Source organism: Hypanus sabinus, chromosome 15, assembly GCF_030144855.1.
Source record: "Hypanus sabinus isolate sHypSab1 chromosome 15, sHypSab1.hap1, whole genome shotgun sequence".
Lineage (NCBI taxonomy): Eukaryota > Metazoa > Chordata > Chondrichthyes > Myliobatiformes > Dasyatidae > Hypanus > Hypanus sabinus.
Window position 1 is genome coordinate 91,834,404 of NC_082720.1, and position 15,036 is coordinate 91,849,439.

General features: G+C 50.0%; 1 protein-coding gene across 1 annotated transcript; it reads right to left on the minus strand.

Annotated features, from left to right (window-relative positions):
• Positions 1 to 12,776: 12,776 nt before the first annotated feature.
• Positions 12,777 to 13,880, minus strand: LOC132405276 (neuropeptide Y receptor type 2-like). Its single transcript, XM_059989954.1, has one exon. The coding sequence runs from the start codon at positions 13,878 to 13,880 to the stop codon at positions 12,777 to 12,779; it is 1,104 nt and encodes a 367-aa protein (XP_059845937.1).
• Positions 13,881 to 15,036: the final 1,156 nt, after the last annotated feature.

Genomic DNA, 15,036 nt, shown 5'->3' on the forward strand with positions numbered 1-15,036 from the left:
ACACAGATAGAGTGGGTGCGGAGAGGATGTTTCCTACAGTGGTGGAGTCTAGGACCAGAGGACACAGATAGTGTGGATGTGGAGAGGATGTTTCCTATAATGTGGAGTCTAGGAGCAGAGGACACAGATAGAGTGGATGTGGAGAGGATGTTTCCTGTAGTGGGGGAGTCTAGGACCAGAGAGCACAGATAGAGTGGATCTGGAGAGGATGTTTCCTATAATGGTGGAGTCTAGGAGCAGAGGACACAGATAGAGTGGATGTGGAGAGGATGTTTCCTATCGTGGGGAGTCTAGGACCAGAGGACACAGATAGAGTGGATGTGGAGAGGATGTTTCCTACAGTGGTGGGGTCTAGGACTAGAGGACACAGATTGAGTGGATGTGGAGAGGATGTTTCCTACAGTGGGGGAGTCTAGGACCAGAGGACACAGATAGATTGGATGTGGAGAGGATGTTTCCTACAGTGGGGGAGTCTAGGACCAGAGGACACAGATAGAGTGGATGTGGAGAGGATGTTTCCTATGGTGGGGGGTCTAGGACCAGAGGACACAGATAGAGTGGATGTGGGGAGGATGTTTCCTATAGTGGTGGAGTCTAGGACCAGAGGACACAGATTGAGTGGATGTGGAGAGGATGTTTCCTACAGTGGGGGAGTCTAGGACCAGAGGACACAGATAGAGTGGATGTGGAGAGGATGTTTCCTATAGTGAAGGAGATGAGGACCAGAGGGCTCAGATAGAGTGCATGTGGAGAGGATGTTTCCTATAGTGAAGGAGATGAGTACCAGAGGACACAGATAGAGTGCATGTGGAGAGGATGTTTCCTATAATGTGGAGTCTAGGACCAGAGGACACAGATAGAGTGGATGTGGAGAGGATGTTTCCTATCGTGGGGAGTCTAGGACCAGAGGACACAGATAGAGTGGATGTGGGGATGATGTTTCCTATAGTGGTGGGGTCTAGGACTAGAGGACACAGATTGAGTGGATGTGGAGAGGATGTTTCCTACAGTGGGGGAGTCTAGGACCAGAGGACACAGATAGAGTGGATGTGGAGAGGATGTTTCCTACAGTGGGGGAGTCTAGGACCAGAGGACACAGATAGAGTGGATGTGGAGAAGATGTTTCCTATGGTGGGGAGTCTAGGACCAGAGGACACAGATAGAGTGGATGTGGGGAGGATGTTTCCTATAGTTGTGGAGTCTAGGACCAGAGGACACAGATTGAGTGGATGTGGAGAGGATGTTTCCTACAGTGGGGGAGTCTAGGACCAGAGGACACAGATAGAGTGGATGTGGAGAGGATGTTTCCTATAGTGAAGGAGATGAGGACCAGAGGGCACAGATAGAGTGCATGTGGAGAGGATGTTTCCTATAGTGTAGGAGATGAGTACCAGAGGACACAGATAGTGTGCATGTGGAGAGGATGTTTCCTACAGTGGGGGAGTCTAGGACCAGAGGACACAGATAGAGTGGATGTGGAGAAGATGTTTCCCACAGTGGGGGAGTCCAGGACCAGAGGCACAGTTTCAGACTGAGGCATGTCCCTTTAGTATAGAGATGAGGCAGAGTTTCTTTCGTCAGAGGGTGGGGAATCTATGGAATTCATTGCCATAAATGGCTGAGGAGGCCAAACTTTGAGTGTACATATTTAAAGCAGAGGTTGAAGGTTATTGATTGGTCAGGGTGTCAAAGGATACTGGAGAAGGCAGGAGAATAGGGTGCAAGGGATAATAAATCACCCATAATAGAATGGTAGAGCAGACCTAATGGGCTGAATGGCCTACTTCTGGTCCTATGTCTTGTGGTCATGGAAATACAGCAACACACACAAAACGCTGGAGGAAGTCAGCAGGTCAGGCAGCATCTATGGAGGGGAATAAACAGTCGATTGTTTAGCTGCGGCATCAGGACTGGAAAGGAAGCGGGCAGAAGCAGAGTAGGAAGTTGGGGGGTGTGGGAGAAGGAGGACAAACTGACGTGTGATAGATGCAGAGATCATAGAGTGCAGCAGTGAGAGTGTCTCACTGAACTCCTGTCAAAGAGAAGATTAAATATCTTTACGGTACCATTCTGAATGTTAAAAGGCCTGAACAGATTAGGTATGGCGAAGTTATTTCCCATGGTCGGAGAGTCTTGGACAAGCGGGCACATCTTCAGGATTGAATTATGTCAATTTAGAACAGAGAATGGAGAAATCTCTGTCAGAGGGTGGTAAATCTGTGGAATTTATTGCCACAAGCGGCTGTGGTGGCCAATTCATTGGGTGCAGTTAAGGCAGAGATGGACAGGCTCCTGATTAGCTGGGATATCAAAGGGTATGGGGTGAAGGCAGGGGAGTGGGGATGACTGGAAGAATTGGATCGGCCCATGATTGAATGGTGGAGCAGACTCGATGGGCTGAATGGCCCATCTGCTCCTATATCTTATGGTCTTAAGGTGCATATTTGTTGGTGTCTTTAATGTTCTATGCCATCAAAGACTCTCCCAAATTCCTGCAGAAGTACCATGGAGAGTGTTCTGACTGGCTGCGTCACCGTCTGGTGTGTGGGGGGCGGGGGGGAGGGGCCATTGCACAGGGTCAGAAACAACGGCAGAGTTGTGAACTCAGCCAGCCAGCACCATCACGGGCACTTGTTACGTACCAGCAGCAACTGAGGCAGGTTTTAATGTCAAAACCATTATCTATTCAAAATATAAAGACAAACGAAATAGCCAGAAGTTAATAGTGTTATGCGTATATATATATGTGTGTGTGTGTGTGTGTGTGTGTGTGTGTGTGTGTGTGTGTGTGTGTGTGTGTGTGTGTGTCTGTGTGTATGTGTGTGTGTGTGTGTGTGTGTCTGTGTGTGTGTGTGTGTATGTGTGTGTGTGTATGTGTGTGTGTGTGTATGTGTGTCTGTGTGTGTGTATGTGTGTCTGTGTGTATGTGTGTGTGTGTGTGTGTGTGTGTGTGTCTGTGTGTGTGTATGTGTGTCTGTGTGTGTGTGTCTGTGTGTGTGTATGTGTGTCTGTGTATGTGTGTCTGTGTGTGTGTGTGTGTGTCTGTGTGTATGTGTGTGTGTGTGTGTGAGTGTGTGTGTGTGTGTGTGTGTGTATGTGTGTCTGTGTGTGTGTGTGTATGTGTGTGTGTGTGTGTGTGTGTGTGTGTGTGTGTGTGTGTGTGTGTGTGTGTGTGTGTGTAGCTCCCAAACTATCAAGCTTAGAAACAGTTCTTGAAGTAGAAAAACTCAGTAATCCACGGAATAAATGAGTTGTTGGGGGGCGGGGGGAGATTTGTGAATTCACTTTAAAATGTAGAGAGAAGCGGTTATGAAGAAATTCCACAGGTTCCACACCGGGTCAACGAAATAACAGCCTCGAAGAGCTTATCCGTCGAGTCGTTCCGAAATCCACTTAGAAATATCACCAGGTGACAGTCCCAGGAATATCGTCTTCAAGTGGTTACCAGAGAACACCCTGATTCCAGGTTAGGGCCAACAAAAGTGATTTTTTGTTTTTTTTGAGTTTTTGAGTTCCAAACCATGGCAGTGAGAAGCTGAAGTCCCAACAGCCTGTTTCTCTCTCTCTCTCTCTCTCCTTACTGTCTTGTAACAGCACTACCCACCCAAGTATTGAGAGTACTTTCAAAAGGTGATGGCTCAAGAAGGCAGCGTTCACCACTAAGGACCCCCATCACTCAGGACATGCCCTCTTCTCATTGCTACCATCGGGGAGGAGGTACAGGAGCCTGAAACACGCACTCAGTGTTTCAGGAACAGCTTCCTCCCCTCCGCCATTAGTTTCTGAATGACCCATGAACGTTACCTACTATCTTGCTCTCTTTATGAACTATTTAATCATTTTATATATCTTTATGGCAAGTTATAGAATTGTAAAGAACTGCTGGTGCAAAGCAATGCGATATTCAAACCTGATTCTGATTTGGAGTTATTCAGCGCCAGTCCCCGCTGCCCGTGAGATAGTGGAGGTGAGCTGGCGCCTCGGACTGTTGCTGTGCTGCTGGGGAGTGAGTTCCAGGGTTCTGATCCTGTGACGGTGGGGGATGCGGAAGGTTCCTGGCCGGGCTGGTGTATGAGATGGAGGGGAACTGGTGGGTGATCATTCATGGGATCTGTGCATCGTTGGCTGGGCCCAGTGTCTCTCACCTATCTCTAATCAGCCCCTGAGGTGTGGGGAACCGCCAGTCTCACCCACTGCAGCTCATCAGGGTGAGGTGTGGCAGGGAGGGGGTTACATCCTCTGATATCCCAAGGAAAGTGAGGGGTGGAGGGTGGGGTTTGAGGGTGAGGACATGTCTGTGAGGGGTGGAGGGTGGGGTTTGAGGGTGATGTCTGTGAGTGGTGGTGGGTGGGGTTGTGAGGGTGATGTGTCTGTGAGGGGTGGAGGGTGGGGTTTGAGGGTGAGGACATGTCTGTGAGGGATGGAGGGTGGGGTTTGAGGGTGATGTGTCTGTGAGGGGTGGAGGGTGGGGTTTGAGGGTGAGGATATGTCTGTGAGGGATGAAGGGTGGGGTTTGAGGGTGATGTGTCTGTGAGTGGTGGTGGGTGGGGTTGTGAGGGTGATGTGTCTGTGAGGGATGGAGGGTGGGGTTTGAGGGTGATGTGTCTGTGAGTGGTGGTGGGTGGGGTTGTGAGGGTGATGTGTCTGTGAGGGGTGGAGGGTGGGGTTTGAGGGTGAGGACATGTCTGTGAGGGATGGAGGGTAGGGTTTGAGGGTGATGTGTCTGTGAGGGGTGGAGGGTGAGGTTTGAGTGTGAGGACGTGTCTGTGAGGGATGAAGGGTGGGGTTTGAGGGTGATATGTCTGTGAGGGGTGGAGGGTGGGGTTTGAGGGTGAGGACATGTCTGTGAGGGATGGAGGGTGGGGTTTGAGGGTGATGTGTCTGTGAGGGGTGGAGGGTGAGGTTTGAGGGTGAGGACGTGTCTGTGAAGGATGGAGGGTGGGGTTTGAGGGTGATATGCCTGTGAGGGATGGAGGGTGGGGTTTGAGGGTGAGGACATGTCTGTGAGGGATGGAGGGTGGGGTTTGAGGGTGATGTGTCTGTGAGGGGTGGAGGGTGAGGTTGTGAGGGTGATGTGTCTGTGAGGGGTGGAGGGTGAGGTTTGAGGGTGAGGACATGTCTGTGAGGGATGGAGGGTGGGGTTTGAGGGTGATGTGTCTGTGAGTGGTGGTGGGTGGGGTTGTGAGGGTGATGTGTCTGTGAGGGGTGGAGGGTGAGGTTTGAGGGTGAGGACATGTCTGTGAGGGATGGAGGGTGGGGTTTGAGGGTGATGTGTCTGTGAGTGGTGGTGGGTGGGGTTGTGAGGGTGATGTGTCTGTGAGGGGTGGAGGGTGGGGTTTGAGGGTGATGTGTCTGTGAGTGGTGGTGGGTGGGGTTGTGAGGGTGATGTGTCTGTGAGGGGTGGAGGGTGGGGTTTGAGGGTGAGGACATGTCTGTGAGGGATGGAGGGTGGGGTTTGAGGGTGATGTGTCTGTGAGGGGTGGAGGGTGGGGTTTGAGGGTGAGGACATGTCTGTGAGGGATGGAGGGTGGGGTTTGAGGGTGATGTGTCTGTGAGGGGTGGAGGGTCGGGTTTGAGGGTGAGGACATGTCTGTGAGGGATGGAGGGTGGGGTTTGAGGGTGATGTGTCTGTGAGGGGTGGAGGGTGGGGTTTGAGGGTGAGGACGTTTCTGTGAGGGATGGAGGGTGGGGTTTGAGGGTGAGGACATGTCTGTGAGGGGTGGAGGGTGGGGTTTGAGGGTGATGTGTCTGTGAGGGGTGGAGGGTGGGGTTTGAGGGTGAGGACGTTTCTGTGAGGGATGGAGGGTGGGGTTTGAGGGTGAGGACATGTCTGTGAGGAGTTTTGAGAAAGACAGATGGTTGGTGGAAGGGTGGGGTGAGAGGTGGGGAGTTGGGTGGTGTAGGGTGTTCTGGGAGGTGATGAGTAGGTGGAGGGGTGCGAGAATGTGGAGGGTCGGTGTGAATGGTGGTGGGGGATTGCTATGTGAGGTCAGGAGTGAGGGTGTTGTGATGTGTGTAGTGAGGGTGAGGGGTGTGAGAACATGGAGGGTGGGGGGATTCCTGAGAATCTCTGGCCAAGGAAGTGAACTGGCGTCCACACGGATCTCTGAGTTCCAACAGGGTGGAGAGGGAATGGTTCAGTGTCAAAGCATCGCTCCTCCTCACCTGTAGCTGCCCCTTCTCAGCGGTAAAGACCCTGCCCGCCTCCGCTGCCTTGCTAATCCCACGCTTCCTTCCTCACCCCGACGAGGCATGGGCCGGGTTGGTCTGCCCGCCAAGCAGCCAGCACTGAGGAGAGGCTCCCTGACGCAGGCGTCACATTTCTTCCAAGTATTTAATGGGCGATTTCCTGAAGTAATTCTCTCCTCAGTCAGCCTGATGAGCGTTTCTGTATCAGTGTCTGTTCCTGTCTGTTTCACAGGGTCTGCTCAGGAAACGTATTAAAGCAAATCCACCTCCTATCTGATCTCTTAATGGCTTTGTGGTCATGCCAACGGATCGCAGATACTAGTTAATAGTTTCAACATCTGAATTGCTGGCTGATTGCATCCTCCTTGTCATATTGATGTGACATTTTGTTCTTCCACCCTCCCGACTTTACAGAATGTTATTGTGACCTGAGTGAGATGAAACCAGTTGTTATGCTCCATGCAAAAGAATGGTTAACGATGAAACTGGCTCATTCTTTGTAGCGGAAATTAACATCTTCTTGGCCAATTGAAGCCGCTTCAAGCCCATGCATCAAAGCCAGTTCCCAGCTCTGCCGTTGAATATCTGAATTCCCGTCCACACTCATGGGGAGATCGGCAATGGAAAGAGTTGCTGGGTGTCAGCATCTCAGAGGATCTGTCCTGGGCCCAACTCAGGGATGTGACCATGAAGAAGGCACCGTAATGGCTCTACTTCATTGGGAGCTTGAGGAGGTTTGATATGCCTCCAAACTCTACAGATGTATGCTGGCTGCATCCCAGTCTGGCCTGGAGGCTCCAGTGCACAGGCTGCAGAGGGTTGCAAACCCAGCCAACTCCAGCATGGGCACAGCCCCCCTCGCCATCAAGAAGGGGGCGTCCTTCATTAAGGACATTACCAACTTTACTGTAGCCCAAGCGGAGACACTTCACCAGGCAAATGAATGAAAGAGGAAAGGAAGACTGAAGGACACAGGAAATAGTCAGCGGGAACTGGTGAAGGGTCTCGGCCCGAAACGTTGACAGTTTATTCCCCTCCATAGATGCTGCCTGACCTGGCCCAGTAGTGTATGTTACTCAACAGCCTGGTAAGTCACCCTGCATCGCCCAAACCCCTCCTGGAGAGCGGTCCCTAGAACTGGCTTCAACACCCCCAAACTGTCCTGTGGGCAATAAAAGCAGGTAATGCAGTGATGCTGTTGTCTCCAAGGATCTGTGCACATCCACTCCCTGGTCTGCATGGCCCAGAGTCTAATGCAGGACAGTGCAGTCTCCCGATGCTGATGTCTCCAAGGACCTGTGAATTCCGCTCCCTGGAAAGGGTTAATGTATCAGGACTGATTGATGGCTCTGGGCCTGTACTCACTGGAATTCAGAAGGGTGAGAGGGGATCTCATTAAAACCTATTGAATATTGATAGGAGTTAATAGAGAGGAGAGAATGTTTCCTATGGTAGGGGAGTCTAGGACAGGGGTGGGCAAACTTTTTGACTTGTGGGCCACAAAGGGTTCTAAAATTTGACAGGGGGGCTGGACCAGGAGCAGTTGGACGGAGTGTTTTGGTAATACACCTCATAAGAGAAAATAAAATATGGGGTATGTAGAAAACATGTGCTTTAATTTCAATTGAAAATGAACAAATGCATTACAACAAAATATCTGTCTTTGAAGTCCCATGGTATTTAGCTATTTATTGAAATGACTTTTAAAACACTGAAAATTAAATGAATAAAATACAGCTTTTTTTAATAGTAACAGTTATTATTTTAAAGCACTGAAAATTCTGTTATCCTTCAAGATATTATCATCATCACTCTCCTCCTGACTGTCTTTATTTCAAAAACGGTAGGAGATGCAGGTCTACTTGTCCTGCTCCTTATTATTCAATTGTCCCCTGAGCCAAAACTCAACAACGACCAGCACAAAGACAGAACAGTGAGAGTGCGCCAGTATGCGGAGCACGTTATTTGATCTGGAGCGCATTTTTTATTTTGAGAACGTATGTGCACCTGCGCACTACTCATGTCAATCACTTAACAGAAATGACATGTAACATGTAAGGCTTATTGAAAAAAATATTTTCAAATGCATTTTTTACATAACACAATGAAAAAACTTAATTTTAATTTCAGTGGGAACAGTGTTGTTGGTCTCCCTTTTTAGCCAGCGCATCAAAGTCTGGATTTAGTTTTGTTGTGGCGATTCTCAGGATGGATCTGAGGTGTTGGTCAGTTAACTTGGATCTGTGGCTGGCTTTGTTGATGTTCATGACGCTGAACGCCGGTTCACACAAATAGGTCGAGCCGAACAAAGAGTAAAGCGCAAATGTGGAGTAATACGCTGCACCTCAACAAAGGTCAATGTATATAGAGTGCGTCATCTATTGGGAAAACGCCAGAATTGCGGGGAAAAAATGTTAACAAGATTTATTAATATAATTTCATCAAGTTCTGCGGGCTGGATTAAAAAGCTTAACGGGCCGCATATGGCCCGTGGGCCGTAGTTTGCCCATGCCTGGTCTAGGACCAGAGGGCACAGCCTCTATTTATTTAGAATGGAGAGGAGGAGGAATTTCTTTAGCTGGGGAGGGTAGTCAGGTGGCTGTGAATGTCAAGTCACTGGGTATATTTATAGTGGAGGGTGATAGATTCTTGATAAGGCAGACCATGAAGGGTTACAGACAGACAGACAGACAGACATACTTTATTGATCCTGAGGGAAATTGGGTTTCGTTACAGTCGCACCAACCAAGAATAGTGAAGAAATATAGCAATATTAAACCATAAATTATTAAATAATAATAAGTGAATCATGCCAAGTGGAAATAGGTCCTGGACCAGCCTATTGGCCCAGGGTGTCTGACACTCTGGAGACACTACAGGGAGAAGAAGGATATTGGACCTGAAAGGGAAATGGATCTTCCATGGTGAAATAGTGAAGCAGACTTGATGGGCCAGATAGCTTAATTCTCCTTCTCTGTCTTATGATCTTAAGGACATAGGAGCAGAATTAGGCAATTTGGCCCATCCAGTCTACTCTGCCATTCCAGTATGGCTTATTTATTACCTCTCTCAACCTCATTCTCTTGCTTTGTCCCTGTAACCTTTGATGCCCTGATTAATCAAGCATCTATCAATGTCTGCTTTAAATATACCCATTGACTTGGTCTACACATCCGTCTTTGGCAATGAATTCCACAGATTCACCACCCTCTGGCTAAAGAAATTCCTCCTCATCTCTGTTCTAAATGGACATCCCTCTGTTCTGAGGCTGTGCCCTCTGGTCCTTGACTCACCCACTATAGGAAACATGCTCTGTTGAGGCCTTTCAACATTTGATAGGTTTCAATGAGATCCCCCTCATTCCTCTAAACTCCAAGTGCAGTCTGACCAATGCCTTATAAAGTCTCAACATTACATCCTTGTTTTTATATTCTGGTTCTCATGAAATGAATGCCAACGTTGTTGCCTCCTTCCCATCAACTCAACCTGCAAATTAACATTTAGTGAATCCTGTATGAGAATGACCAAGTGTGTATGTTAATGGGTGAATGACAATTAAACTTGAACTTGAATGTGTGTGTGTATTTGGGGAGGGTGGGCAGAGATGGACGAAAGGTTGTATGGTCGAATAGTTGGAATATGTAGGGACTTAATGGAGAGGGACAGGTTTGTGGACTAATAGGAGGAATGAAATGTGGTATGGGTGGGACTTCCTTGGGGTGGGACAGGTTTTGGACCAATGGGAGGAAGGGAATGTGTGTGGGATAGGGACTCCATGGAGAGGTACAGGTTAGTCACCCAATAGTGGGAACGCATGCAGATGGAGGGCCCCGAAATGTCAACCGTCCATGGCCGCCCACACTGGCTGTCTGCTCCCGCTGAGTTCCTCCAGTGTGTCTCTGTCTGTGGGAGGGTGAGGTGGGATTCCGTGGGGAGGGAAAGTCGGTGATTGATGAAAATAGATTTATTTACATGTATGTCCCCATATACAACCCTGAGATCCATTGTCTTGCAGGGATTCTTAGAACCATAGCAGAATCAGTGAAAGGTCACACCCAATAGCCGGATAACAAAATGTACAAATGCAAAAGAAATAATAATAATAATAATAATAATAATAATAATAATAATAATAATAATAATAATTGAATTAAATATTCATAAGATGTGTTGAAGTGCCCTCGAAAGTGAGTTCATTGGTTGTGGGAACAGTTCAGTGATGGGGTGAGTGAAGTTATCCCCTCTGGTTCAAGGTTGAGGGTTGAGGGGTAATAACTATTCCTGGATCTGGTGGTTTGGGTCCTGAGGCTCCTGTACCTTCCTGATGGCAGCAACGAGAAGAGAGCCTGGGTGGTGGGGCTCCTGATGATGGATGCCGCTTTCCTACGTTAAAGCTCAATGATGGGGAGGTATTTGCCCGAGTTGGGCTGGGGCGTCTCCACTACTCTTTGTAGGAGTTCATACAACCAGGCATCGCAGTGGCCAGAGAGCAGATCCCACTCCGTAGCTGATAAAATTGCACGGAGACAGAACTGACAACTTAATTAGCGCTTAATGCGCTTTTACACCCGTGCTGTCGTTGACTGCTCCAGTAGGTATCTCGAGAAAGCAGAGTGGCGAAATACAGTAACAATTTTATCTTCACGTAGCTATTGAGAGAAAAGACAGTTGGCAGCTGCACACAGGGGTATTTATTTACATATTTGTGAATGTTAATGAGTGAAAATCGGGAACTGTGTGTTTTCGGCATAATTATCACCCTCGACAAAATTACTGCTTTTGAACGTGTGGAGACTCTGAGAATCGAATACCGCAGAGAGACAGTCGCAGCCTCATCCGTAGTTGTGGCTCCACCGGTACTCGGGTACAGTGCTCCAACGGGCTGAGGGTTTGACCCCCATCTCCGCCGCTGTCTGTGCCGAGTCGGCGCTCTCCCACATTCCGTGCGCCAGGTTCTGTGGGTTTTTAACCGCTGCACGATGTCCGCAGTGTGAGCAGCAGGGCTGGAATCTGGGGATCGGTAACAGGCCCTGTCACGAACTCCTTAGGCAGGAATTGAACCCTCGTCGCTGGCACTGAAAAGCCTTGCGCTACCATTCCGCCACCCTGATGGAAGACCGGGGAGAGTGAAGTGGGATTAGTGTAAATGGTGTGTGTGTGTGTGTGTGTGTGTGTGTGTGTGTGTGTGTGTGTGTGGGGGGGGGGGGGGGGGGTTGATAAGACCATAAGACGTAGGAGCAAATTAGGCCATTCAGCCCATCAAATCTGCTCCACCATTCTATCACGGCTGATTTATTATACCTCAACCCCATTCTCCAGCCTTCTGGTAACCTCTGACACCTGACTAATCAAGAACCCATCTTCCTTCACTTTAAATATACCCATTGACTTAGCTTCCACGGTCATCTGTGGCAATGAATTTCACAGATTCACTTCTCTCTGGCTAAAGAAATTCCTCCTCGTCTCTGTTCTGTTCTAGATGGACGTCCCTCTATTCTGAGGTTGTGGCCGTCAATGTCACAGTCAGGGTAAAATTCAATGTAACACGCTGTAAGGATTTACTGCTGATGTAATGGCTTCTCTGTAATGTTTCACTGCTGAGGTAACGGTTTCTCTGTAGCAGCAATGTTTGGGTCATGGCTGGAGATAACAGGGCTGTGGGATGCATGTAGCCAATCAGAGATTGTTGCTCTGTCTTGTGGATCTGGAAGGAGACTCATCGCGGTCTTTTGTCAAAGAGAGATGAAGAGGGAAGACACGTGTGGAGAGAGCTGCTAGACCACCAGACGGAGTGGACTGGGATCTGAGGGTCCGAAGGTCAGCAACGCTCGGAGGAGTCCGATGGTGGAAGAATAGTGACTGGGTGAGCTCCAACGTGAACTTTTGACTTTTCTTTGAAATTGGCCCTTTTAAAAATTTCATTATTAACCCTATATTCAGATTAAGATTTACAAAGTTCAAACCTGTAGTTGCATAGGGTGTACTGTCTGATATTTTATATTATGGGTTTGTAACTGGGGGTACATTACACAGCATCCACAGAAACGGCGGGGCCAGAGGCTGTTTCCTCCAGACCAACACCAGCTGGGCGAGCTTGAGGGCCACATCAACATAAATTTATTATCAAAGTTCACTTTCTTACAGACATTTACAGGAAAATGAATAAATACAACAGAAATTATGAAAACTATAAATAGCAAAGACTGGGACACAACTGATGTACAAAAGAAGACAAATTGTGCAAATAAAATTGAATAACACTGAGAACATGAGATGGAGAGTCCTTGAAAGCGAGTCCATCGGTTATGGGAACAGTTCCGTGATGGGGGAGTGAAGTTATCCCCTCTAGCCGTGGGTCCTGAGGCTCCTGAGAGCACGGCCTGGTCCTTGGTAACGGATGCTGTTTTCTTTGACGGACCGAGGGGTCTTTTTCTGCGCCGCGTGCCTGGATGGATGCCCCGTACGAGGGGAGTAGATGGACAATCCCGAACAGGGATGGAACTCCAGCTGCCTCAACACGAACCCCCTTCAGATGGTCCTGGTTGAAGCCAAACGGCGACGCGGAGTCCCAGGCTGGGTTCCTCTCCCTAAACATGGGTGTTAGCGATGTTCCACAGGCCGCCATCGTGCAACTCCGCCCGGAACGGGTGCAGCCGCGTCCGGACCGAGGCCTCGGCGGTGAGGGCACCCCCTCGACGGCAGTCGCAGCGGAAGAAGCGTACGAAGCCATGGCGGAAGTTGCTGTTCATCCATCCATAGAGGAGGGGGTTGGCGAAGGTGGAGCCCATGGCGAGAACATGGAAGATGGTGTAGACAAGCTTGTAGTCGTGAAAGCGCAGGAAGCGCCCGTCCAGGTCGCTGAGGAGCTGGAAGACGTGGAAGGGCAGCCAGCAGACGGCGAACACCACCACCACCATCACCAACATCTTGGTGGTCTTGCTGCGTCGGTACTGGGCGTCCCTGCCCAGGCACGGGCTGGCGTGTTTCTTCAGCTTAATCCAGATCCTGGCGTAGGCGTAGCTGATAAGGAGAAGCGGCAGCGCGTACTGAAGCACGAACATGGCCAGGCTGTAGATAGAGGCGTCCCGGTTGTCTCCCCGGGGCCATTTCTCGGAGCAGACCGCCACCCGCACCTGCAGGGGCCACAGCTCGACCAGCTTGTACTCTCGGAAGATCGCCAGCGGCGTGGCCAGCACGGCCGATACCAGCCAGGTGGCAGCGATGACGGCGAAACTACCCGTTCTGGAGATGCGGCTGTCGAGGTGACGGACGACACAGCGGTGCCGGTCCAGGGCGATCACGGTCAGGGTTAGCGTGGAGACGTGCACACTCAGGGCCTGTGCGTATGGGACGAGGTGGCAGAGCGCTGGCCCCAGTTTCCACTCGCCCTGCAGCGTGTAGATTAGCGTGAAAGGCAGGCAGAGTGTGTCCACCAGGAGATCAGCCAGCGCCAGGTTAGCGATGAAGAAGTTAGTGACTGTGCGCATGGTTTTGTATTTCACGATGGTGTGGATGACCAGCGAGTTGCCCACCAGACCCAGAAGGATGATGACGGCGTACGCGGCGATCAGGGCGACCTGCACGCCCAGCAGTTGGGTGCTCTCCCCCACCGTGGGGGCGTCCTGCCTGCCCGATGGGTGGACTGCCGCAGCCAGCCGGTCTCCGGAGTTGCTTTGGCCGCTACCCTCCATCGGCTGGACCCTGAAACCACAGGCACAATTCTAACCTCAGCACAGTCCAGAAGGCCGTGATTCGCAGGGCTTGGGGTGAGGGTGGACTAGGTGCTAGCGAAGGGACGGGAAAGGCAGAGGTCAGACCGCACCGAGTGTTGGACACATTATCGAAGGAAATACGTGCTGGCATTGGAGAGGGTCCAGAGGAGGTTCACGAGAATGATTGTGGGAATGAAAGGGTTAATGTATAAGGAGCATTTGATAGCTATGATACTCGCTGGTGTTTAGAAGAATGACGAGGGCGGGGGGGGGGGGGGGGGTTCTAATTGAAACCTGTGGAATATGGAAAGGTCGAGACAGAGTAGATGTGGAGAGGATGTTTCCTATAGTGGGGGAGTCTCGACCAGAGGGTACAGACAGAGTGGATGTGGAGAGGATGTTTCCTATAGTGGGGAGTCTAGGACCAGAGGACACAGATAGAGTGGATGAGGAGAGGATGTTTCCTATAGTGGGGGAGTCTCGACCAGAGGGTACAGACAGAGTGGATGTGGAGAGGATGTTTCCTATAGTGGGGAGTCTAGGACCAGAGGACACAGATAGAGTGGATGAGGAGAGGATGTTTCCTATAGTGGGGAGTCTAGGACCAGAGGACACAGACAGAGTGGATGTGGAGAGGATGTTTCCTATAGTGGGGAGTCTAGGACCAGAGGACACAGATAGAGTGGATGTGGAGAGGATGTTTCCTATAGTGGGGGAGTCTAGGACCAGAGGACACAGATAGAGTGGATGAGGAGAGGTTGTTTTCTATATGGGGGAGTCTAGGACCAGAGGACACAGATAGAGTGGATGAGGAGAGGATGTTTTCTATAGTGGGGGAGTCTAGGACCAGAGGACACAGATAGAGTGGATGTGGACAGGATGTTTCCTATAGTGGGAGAGTCTAGGACCAGAGGACACAGATTGAGTGGATGTGGAGAGGATGTTTCCTATAGTGGGGAGTCTAGGACCAGAGGACACAGATAGAGTGGATGTGGACAGGATGTTTCCTACAGTGGGGGAGTCTAGGACCAGAGGACACAGATAGAGTGGATGTGGAGAGGATGTTTCCGATAGTGGGGAATCCAGGACCAGAGGACACAGATAGAGTGGGTGCGGAGAGGATGTTTCCTATCGT

Excerpts from the sequence above, each read along its gene's own strand:
- LOC132405276 (XM_059989954.1), bottom strand. The coding sequence starts at position 13,880 with ATGGAGGGTAGCGGCCAAAGCAACTCCGGAGACCGGCTGGCTGCGGCA.